The sequence below is a fragment of the Caretta caretta genome, chromosome 1 (assembly GCF_965140235.1).
Source record: "Caretta caretta isolate rCarCar2 chromosome 1, rCarCar1.hap1, whole genome shotgun sequence".
In the NCBI taxonomy this organism is placed as follows: Eukaryota; Metazoa; Chordata; order Testudines; family Cheloniidae; genus Caretta; species Caretta caretta.
The window spans coordinates 221,568,966-221,579,501 of NC_134206.1; the positions used below are offsets into that span (position 1 = coordinate 221,568,966).

Sequence of the window (10,536 nt, forward strand, 5' to 3'; positions counted from 1 at the left end):
TTTTGTGCCACATAAGAATGCTCATAGAGCAGGGAACAACAATGGATGAAATCTCTCCCTATAATTGTCTGCAAGGTTCAGTAGAATATTATGCAGACGCATCACAGAAATTAAAAGTTCAACAAAGTAATCATTGCTTGCTGTACAGCTATAAATCAAGGGAGGACAGTATCTTCTAGTCACTCATTTCAGAGTTGTTAAGTTGCTGTTTTAATTTGGACTGGAACAATAATCATAAACGTCATGATAGAGGGGAAAACTATAGCTACAGAAGAGTAAAATATACAGACTGTGAAAGAAACAATTGTCAATTTAAAAACAATGGACCACATTTCCAGACCTCCTCTGGCTGAACTGGGCATACGCAGACTGTGCCATATCCAAACTCAAATGTGCAGGTTTTGCCAAGGGCAAACTCAAATGCATGCAAATCTCAAATGCATGCAATGCAAAATTTCATTGTGCACAAATTGTTTTGTGCACAATGAAACTGAACACAATTGTTTTTAAAAATTCAATCAAATTATTTTTTTTTCATCAAAAAGACATTTACAAAAAGTTTCAATGGAAAAAAATCAGCCTTTTCTATTGGTGATGCATATAGTGATGTGGTTTATATGGGACTGCTCTATGATTATACTGTGTCAGCGAACAATTGTGTTATAGCAGGGTTCCCTGAGGAGTTGTCTACACTGTAGAGCCTTTGCCAGAACCCCTAATGGAGATGCCCCATAAGTTAATTGAATGAGTTCTTCTGCCAGTGTACGTAAAACACTGTTAGAGAAGAAATGAGCAGGTTGACCCAGAGGCGGATTTGAGTATGGGCTTCTTTATTGCGATACTTGTTCCCCTTGACCCAATTGTCGAGTAAGCACTGGAAAAATTACAACACACTCTTTTTATCTAAGTTAATATGTAAATTCCTACATTTACTACAACGCCCCCACGTCTTGAGTAGTATGAACGCCCATACAATGAATATTAATAACTCTATACTGAATATAATTATCCCCGCCCCCGATTACTGTTTACAGCATTAGTGTATTCTACAAATCACTTTTACTTTGAAAATACATTTCTTTACAATAATTGCAGCCACAAATTCACGTACAATCAGGCAGGCAGTTCAGTAGCCAGTTGGAAGGCATTCATTCCTCGAAGGGCCTGGGCTTCTAAGACCCGCATTCAATGTTGCTCGACCTGGAGCTGCCCGTACACCTGCATTAAATAGTCCCAGTTCATCCAGGTGGGTTCTGGTACCACCATAGTCCAAATAGTGGGTATCTTTGGGCGTCTGGTTACATTAAGCTGTCGCACGGCTGGTATATGAATCTGATAAGTGTAATGTCCCAGCTGCAAGGAAAAGTTTCCTGGTCCAAATACCACCCTCTCCACACGCCTTCCACCCTCCAAAACCTGGCCATTAAGCATGGCCGATCCCTCCTAGCAAATTTTATTTCCCTTTTCCACCCAAAGCTGAGTGGGCATGGGTTCTATACACTGTAAGGGGGGTGGTTTCTGTGGCCATCCCTCCCATGTATTTCCCTGTCCCACCTGCACTAAGCCTATGCGTGGATAGTACACCGCGGACCCCTTAGAAATTGTGTGTCATTATTTTCCATTAGCACCTGCCATACGGGTTCTTGGGACCATTTCCATTTGCATCCAGCCCCAAACCCTGGCTGTAAAAGGGTGGGCGAGGTCTATTTTCCTCCAGCCACTCCCCTGACAGTAAGGGTACACTGACCCAGTGTACAGTCCCCCAAGGCTGTCTGCCAGGTGGCTCTAAAGGGTCAATACACCTTTAATTGATTTGCTACATTGGTTCCCTCCAACCCAGATGGCCATGAACCCTGGCGGGCATCTTGCAAGAGATTTACAAGATGATTGGTGAGGGTTTGTTGAACCTGGCCACATGCTTCTCCCCACAAAATAGTTTTCACACTGTTTACCAGTTCACTCATAAGGGATTCTGTAATATTCTTGAGAGTTTGAATGACATTTCCCAACAGTCAGTCAGCTGAGCTAAGTGCAGACCCCTGCAATAATCCACCCTGTCCAGTGACCCCAGGGCATGTTTCAGGCGTTGAATTCAAGCTGCTGAGTCAGCTTCCTGCAGCGAGTTCCAACCTTCCCATAGGTAGTTTGTAAGAGCTCACCATTTTTGGGTGTTCTTTTCTACTGAGTTTGTAATTGCCCATAGCAGCATTCTTTCACCTACTTTGGTAAACCGAGAACAGTTAGTAAATGCATTACTGAGGTACCAGTCAGTGGGGAATGGAGTAATAGATATTTGTAAATCTGATGCGTTAAGAGCCACAGGTCTTTGGATGGGGGTAGACCACCATGGGGATAGGTGTGTTACAGACAATTTGGAGGGAGGTGGAGGAGTAGGGAGGGGGAAGAGGTTCAATTAAGGTGCATTTTCCCTTGGCCCAAAAGGGGGCAGCACGACATGCCCAATAGAAAGGGGGTGCCATGCCTAAAGAATTTAGGGGAATCCAGAGAGGGGTGAGATTTTCATCCCATGTCCACGTTCCCCAGAGAGCCGAATCATTTCTCCGCAGGGTTAACGAGAGGGGAAAGGCACACACCCCTGCATAAACAATTGCCTGAGTGGTTTGTACAAAGGGACCTAAGGGACCACCCATTCCTCCCACCTTAAACGTCCACTTTGCTGAACTATTGTGGGTATAATTCGGGTGCTTGTAAGAAGCCATTATTAAACCACTGGAAAAAACAATTGGTTAGGCTGCATCCATTTTGCAAGTATGCTTGGCACCACGCACTGAGGGTGTCAGGGTCAGCAGATGGTGCATTAGGGGAAAGGGAGGGGAGAGTGGATTGACATGGGGTATCCTTGGGTGCCCCATGGGCCATGGTGTGTGATAGCATGGAAGATGTAGGTTTACTGACCACTTCGGGTGCTTTGGGTAAGGCAATGCACCCTATTCCCACCTCTTTGTACCCACAGTGGTGAGGATAGGGAATGAACCCCAGGTGATATGCAGTACCACAATATGAACACCTTTCTGAACCACAAGTTCCTCCCTGCCACCAAGGGATTGTTCACCTTTGATACTAGGGCCACTGTCGGACTTGTAGTAGTACTTTGGTTCCTATTGCTTTTCAGAAATTACTGGATAATGGGCTGGATGCTCCGGGGTGTAATACTTTGATTCCTGTTGCATTCCAATATCCACCGGATCAGGGGCTGGATAATGAGGCCGATCAAACCTGATGCAGAGGGCTGTGGGAATTATCCACAGGAATGGCCATAGTCCTGAAAAACAGAATCACTTCATTCCTTTTGGCATTTGGTTAAGGCATTATAACGCTTTACCTGAGAGACATGAGCCCACCAGTGCTGACCCTCATGCTGACCCCCAGAGATGGATGAATCATGTCAGCTACCAGATAAGGACCCTTACATATCCCAATAAACACCTCCCTCAATGACATTAGCTAAGCGAAGCACTCTTTGGTCAGTATAGTTCCATCTACACGGGGGTTTTTGCTGGCATAGCTACATTGGCCAGTGGATCTGTTTTTTTCGCTCGTATAGCTAGGCGAGAAAAACTTTGTAGTGTAGACCAAGCGCCATTGTTTCTCTGATGTATAGACACTAGAAAAGCCTTTAGATTTGCTTCTCATGTTTTCTGGGATTAAGTCAACTCTGAAAAGCTGTTTTACAGTTTCTTCTTCTAAATCCATCCTATGTTCTCCCGTTACTTCAGAGCTCTGAAGCAAAACTGCAAACCAGCATAGCTCTCAGCAGAGCTTACAAAAACAGTGGTGGGAACAGGAAGATGTGGTCGTTATTCCATGCATTAATATGCCTGTTTTATCTCTGTAGATGAAAAACACTCTGAATGAGAACATCTGCATAGATCAAGGCCCTGTCCCTGGAAACACTCCAATAATGTATGGCTGTCATGCTTACTCACCACAGGTATTAAAAATAAGCTATTTAACTGCAACCAGAAATCTTTTGTTAGCCTTTGCTTTGGATTCTTAGCTAGACATTGAAATAGACTCCTGAAAATTGTTCTTCATGTGCTGTCATGCAGGGAAGACTACATTTTATTTTGTAAGTTGCATTGGCCTGCTAAACCCGGGGTTGTGAGTTCAATCCTTGAGGGGGCCATTTAGGGATCTGGGACAAAAATTGGAGATTGGTCCTGCTTTGAGCAGGGGGTTGGACTAGATGACCTCCTGGGGTCCCTTCCAACCCAGATATTCTATGATTCTATGAAGTAAAATCCCAAATCAAAAATGAATGGCTGTAGTCTCATAGACTTTAAGGTCAGAAGGGACCATCATGATCATCTAGTCCGACCTCCTGCTCATTGCAGGCCAGGGCAGATTCCATCATGGTCTAAGTACATTAAGTCAGTTCCATCTTTATGGGGAGGTGACCTCACTTACCATCTCCCCTTCCCATACACATATTGACAATCATTGTTCTTGCCAGTGGTGGTTCCAGCAGAGAGGCGAAGGTCTGAATGGGATGCAGACTGAACTCTCACTCTTCACTTCTTGTTCTGTCACTAGGAAGGACACTAGTGTTTATAGTTCCACTGTAATAATCTACCTGTTTTCTATGAACAGAGGAGAACAAGAGTGATGTCATAGATCTAGTGCAGGGGTGGCCAACCTGAGCCTGAGAAGGAGCCAGAATTTACCAATATACATTGCCAAAGAGCCACAGTAATACATCAGCAGCCCCCTATCGGCTTCCCTACTCCCAGGGCCTCTCATCCACCGGCAGCCTTCCTCCCTGCACCTCCTGATCTGCTGTTTCCTGGTGTGCAGGAGACTCTGGGAGGGAGGGGGAGGAGCGAGGGCATGGCAGGCTATGGGGTGGGGGCAGGAAAGGGGAGAGTGGGGGCAGGGCCTGTGGCAGAGCCAGGGGTTGAGCAGTGAGAACCCCCTGGCCCATTGGAAAGTTGGCACCTATAGCTCCAGCCCTGGAGTCGGTGCCTATACAAGGAGCCGCATATTAACTTCTGAAGAGCCGCTTTGGCTCTGGAGCCACAGGTTGGTGACCCCTGCTCTAGTGGGTCAAATTCATCCTAGTTTAACTTCAGTGATATCAGTGAATTTGGCCCTATGTATCCAATGTTAGTCAGTTTCACAAATGTCTGGTATCCTCCTTTGGGATTTTGTCAATGTCTTAGCTCACCTACTCCAATGTAACATTCCCTTTCAGCACTTGTTTTATCTCAGCACTGGAGAAATGTATATAGGAGGCCTACGGTCTCGACAGAATACAGTAGATCGGTGCCTAACTGACCCTGGCACAGGGGACCTGCCATTTATAGAGCAATGTAATGAGGCTGTGAAAAAGGGACTGAACATGCATTGGGATTTTAAGCAGGTAGGTGAATTTCTATGTCCCTACATTTCAATGGCATCTTTCATCCTGAAGGAGCCTAAAATGCTTTACACACAAGAGGACAAATTTTTATATGGGGAAGTCCCAGCTGCAGGATTTGCACATGCAATTCAAGGAGCCAAGCTGATGTCACTGGGAACAGCAGGTGCTTCACACCTAATGGATCAGGACCTGGATACCTTAAACTCTGTTTTATCCTCTGCTCTCCCAACAAGACACCCAGCCTCCTTAGCAACAACACAGCAGGACGGACCCAGATTCTGACCATCACTTGCTGGGATCAGGCCATTCTCAGCCGCAGGAGCTTGGCTACTACTTGTTAGAAGAGATCAGAGCGGGCTGACGTCTGTTCAGTACAAAGTGATCTGATAAAGCCTTCACCCAGGACAGACAATTTTTACAAAGGCAAAACAGCCCGACCCAGCAAAGCCATACTCCTCTGCCCCAGAAAAATATCTTTGGATTTGGGATTTGAGTTCCTTAATTTTGTGCGGTACTTAAACACCGCAGTGATAGCTGGCCTCAAATCATTAGATAGACCGACTCAAGTTCTGGGCACAGGGCCTCCCTCTGCTTTTTGGGGATCTGGTCTAAGATACTCAGATACTACTGTGATGGGGTGGTATAAAAATGTAGGCAGGGAGAGAGAGAAGAGCATGGTGAAGAGTTTGACAAGTTCTTGGCAGAGAGAATTGAGACCAGGCAGAACTCAGGCCAGCCTGGCTCTGCTCCCCAGAGTTCTCAACCAAGTATCCCCTAATTGCAATCCTCTTTCTTCCCCCCGCCCCCCCCGCCACCAGTTAGCCTGCCCCGCGGGAAAAATGTTTTGAAACATTGTAGATCACCCACCTCAGCAATGTTACTGATCTGGCATGAAGGGTGGGTTTCTGACAGATTTCTTTTGTCCTTAATCTGGCTTGTGACACGTGCCTGGAGACAATTTAAAGTAGGGAATGGATACCTTTGAAAGGCTGCCAATGCATCTTAAAAGCAAACCTATAATTCATATAAGTCATATACAAGGCTATGCTGTGACACACAAAAAACTGAGTTTTGTAGCAGGGCCCATTGAAGCTGGGTGGACCAACCCTATTTAAAAGGTAAACTATATTAAAGTGTAAAGCTTTGGGAGCATACTGATATCGCTATGATTTCACCTCTTTAAATTACTCCACCCTACAGAAAACATTTCACATTCTAGTATTGACTTGTGAAAAACCAGCTGCCTTGAGTGAGTTCCCTTTGATGTTGGGGTTGTCCTTGTGCAACATGTGCATTAGTGCCAGCCTAAAGACCTATCCAGTGATTTATTTGAACTCTAAAGAAGGTAACTGTATTTGAATAGGCTTTATAGATTTCCCTGTAATTTTCCTCTGATCTTTCTTTGTCAGTACACATGAAGACTCTTCTGTTTACCAGAAAAGACTTGTTTTTGTATCTCTGATTAATTTATAGGGATCACATCTGTAAATATTGTCCAGGCTTTGAATACTTGAATAACTTTATCATTCTGCTGTGTCTCGCTGGTTTGTCCTCTTCTTTGCTGACCTATAGAGCCAGAGATTTTAAGACCCAGAAGGGCACCTAGATCATCTAATCTGACTTCCTGTATAGCACAGGCCACGGACCCCACCCAGCACCTGCACACTATTCCAACAACTGAAATGAGACCAAAGTATTTTTTCTATTACTAATTTATTGCTAACTGGCAGCCTGATGCTAACTTCACTCTAGAATAATAACTTTCCACCTGAAGCTGCACAGTTTGGTTCACTCAGTCAAACCAAGAAACTTTCTTTCCTACTTATGACCACAATCAAGCTAGATGCAGTGACAAAAATGTATTCTGTCTGTGTGCGGAGAACACTTTCACTGACCTGATATATTACAGAAATCAAGAGAATTGTTTACTGCCTTGGCACTCAGTTCTGAAATGCAGACTGCAGCTTGTCTCATGCTTCTTTCGTTTTGCAGGGATCATCCGTGATGAACAAGAAAACTAGGAGATGCCTCGAAATTGTAAAGGACAATCCGTCTTCGCCTGACAGACTTGTAATGCAGAACTGCAGTGGACAAAAATGGAATGTTCAACACACAGTTAAGGATTGGGGTAAGAGAAGTGCTCTGAGATAGCTTATTTATCCCAACCAACAGATGACTTGGCATTTACTCTAGGAAGTGGGGAAATTGGGATCACCAGGAAAACATTTTCTTCAGAGGTTTCCAAAGAAGAGCAAGACTTCTATGTTGCTAGGACATTACACGATGGAGATTACCTCAGGTAGACTCTGTAACATTTTGGGGAGCACATAATTAGTATGGAGGAATGTATGCTCTGAATTATGGGAGGATATGGGCACATAAACAGGAGGGTGACAGACATATGTACCATAGGTAGTTAGTTATCGTTGTGTGTATTTAAGTTGGCAGTCAGTGAGGACAAACTGGAACTGAAGACTGGATGAGAGAAAATTCATCTTGTGTAGACCACTCGGGCAGGAGTTTGAAGATTCTGTGGTAGAGGGGAAACTAAGGAAATACAAACAGAGATGTTATGAAGCAGGGGTTCTCAAACTGGGCGTCACAAGGTTATTATATGGGGCGGGGGTTGCGATCTCTCAGCCTCCACCCCAAACCCCACTTTGCAACCAACATTTATAATGTTAAATATATAAAAAAGTGTTTTTAATTTATAAGAGGGGGTCACACTCAGAGGCTTGCTATATGAAAGGGGTCACCAGTACAAAAGTTTGAGAACCCCTGTTATAAAGAATGTATTATTCAGAGGTGACCAGGACCTATAGCTCCCATTAATTTCAGTTGGAAAGCCGGGTGTTCAGTACCTCTCAAAATCAGAACCAAGGTTTTTTGTTTGTTTTTTTACAATGTGAGCCTTCTAAATAAGTGGCCTGATTTTCAAAAATGTTGAGCTCCCATTGAAACCTATAAACTACTTGCACTGGCCTCTTATTTTTGAAGATCTGGGTTGAGACCTATACATGATATCTGTACCCTGCCTTTTATATTCAGGGGCCCTTCAGTGGATGGGAAATTACCCTGATTTCAGCTTGACCTTTATACACTAATATCCAGTGATGAGCTGCCAAAATCTTAACAACGGGTTCCCTCCTCTCCCCACGAGGGGGTTGTTGCCCACCCCCCGGGACTCCTGCCCCATCCAACCCCCCTGCGTTCCTTGATGCCCCCCCCCAGGACCCCTGCCCCATCCATCCCCCTCCCCTGTCCCCTGACTGCCCCCAGAACTGGGCAGGAGGGTCTCGTGGGCCACCGTAGTGGGTGCCCACTCCACCCCTAAGAGCCAGAGGGACCTGTCGGGGGGCAAGGTGGGGAGTCCCGGAGGTGCTTATCTGGGGCAGATTCCAGGAAGCATCCGGCAGGTCCCTCTGGCTCCTAGGGGCGGGGGAGCATAGCTATGGGGGGAGCAGGCGGAGTGGCCGCTCCCCCCACTAATTACATCAAAAGTGGCACCTTAGGTGCCCACTCTGTGGGTGCTCCGGGGCTGGAGCACCCACGGGGAAAATTTGGTGGGTACAGAGCCCCAGCTGACCTCCGCTCCGCCTCCGCCCCTGAACGCACTGCCCTGTTCTGCTTCTCCGCGCCCCACCCCCCGGCTTCCTGCGAATCAGCTGTTCAGCGGGAAGCCTGGGCGGCTTCACACTCAGGCTGAGGGTGGTGAAGGTGAGCTGGGGCAGGGAGCGGTTTCCCTGCGCCCCCCTCCCTGGGTTACCTGCTGAGGCGTGGGAAGCACTCCTCGCGCCTCCCCCGCCCCAGCTCACCTCTGCTCTGCCTCCCTGGGACTAAGCAGGAAGCCGCGACCTGCTTCTCTGCCCACCCCGGCTTCCCGCATGAACAGCTGATTCGCGGGAAGCCTGGGGGGGGCAGAGAAGCAGAGCGGGGCGGCGCGTTCCAGGGAGGAGGTGGAGCGGAGGTGACCTGGGGGTGGGGTGAGGAGCTGCCGGTGGGTGCTCTGCTCCCACCAAATTTTCCCCTTGGGTGCTCCACGGCTGGAGCACCCATGGAGTCAGCGCCTAAGGTGCCACTTTCAACCGGTTCTAAAAGGGATTCTAAATTTAACAACCAGTTCTTGCGAACCGGTGGGAACCGGCTCCAGCTCACCACTGCTAATATCCACTCATCCAATCTGTTAGCCAGTGATGCAATGGACCAGTGACTTGGTGGCTTCTGGGAGCTTCTTGTCAAAAGCCTGCTGCCAAATTGAAGTGAAGTCTGGGGTGATTTCCTTGTCTCCAAATGAGTTACCCCCGTTCTGTGGATACTGCCAAACCATCCCTGTCAGAAAAGACTTATCCTTGGGGCTCATAAAAATACTTCTGAGAACGGAAGCAGAAAATGTTGTTAGCTTTTGGAATTGAGCAATGGATTGCTCCAGATTGTAGGTGTTTTGCAAGCATTTCTTGGAGCAGCATTTTCCTACATGGTCTTCATACCCATTTTATCTTCAGTTTTACAAGCTGAACACTACACTGTCCCATCAGTACATTTTTCAGGAATACAGAGTAAGCATTTCCAGTAAAGGACAGTTTAATAGAGGTTTGTTCGTTACATGCTGCCTGCCTCTCTCTTTGGTTATGGTGATGAGTAAATGTGTTTGTTTAAATAAATTGATTCCATGTTCCCTCACCCCTGATACACAGGGTTGATTTCAGGCAAATTGTACTTGTTGGTGAGAGTCAGATGGACAGCTCAACACTGCTTCATTTTCTGCTTTCAATTTGTTATTTGATAGGATCAGCTGTAATTACTCCTGTAATAATCACTCTTATTTCCTGTATTTGTTTGCCCCATGCAAATGTTTGTCACTGTGAACACCTGTAAAAATTAAATTTCAATGGAAGTTAAATGTGGTGAGTTTCTTTGGCTTTCCTCCTTTCCCCCCTGTTGGTTAAATGTAATTACATTATGGTCGCTATTACCAAGTGGTTCAGCTATATTCACCTCTTGGACCAGATTCTGTGCTCCACTTAGGACTAAATCAAGAATTGCCTCTCTCCTTGGGGGTTCCAGGATGAGCTGCTCCAAGAAGCAGTCATTTAATGTGTCTAGAAATTTTATCTCTGCATCCTGTCCTGAGGTGACATGGACTCTGTCAATATGAG

General features: G+C 46.1%; 1 protein-coding gene across 1 annotated transcript in view; it reads left to right on the forward strand.

Moving 5' to 3' along the window:
* The window catches only part of GALNT8 (polypeptide N-acetylgalactosaminyltransferase 8), a 44,616-nt gene extending 36,063 nt beyond the window's left edge, over positions 1–8,553 (forward strand). The window contains exons 9-11 of the mRNA XM_048836123.2: positions 3,857–3,952; positions 5,213–5,380; positions 7,373–8,553. Coding sequence (XP_048692080.2) covers positions 3,857–3,952; positions 5,213–5,380; positions 7,373–7,531 — 423 coding nt within the window. The 3' untranslated portion in view covers positions 7,532–8,553. The remainder of the gene's footprint in view (positions 1–3,856; positions 3,953–5,212; positions 5,381–7,372) is intronic.
* The last annotated feature ends 1,983 nt before the right edge of the window (positions 8,554–10,536 follow it).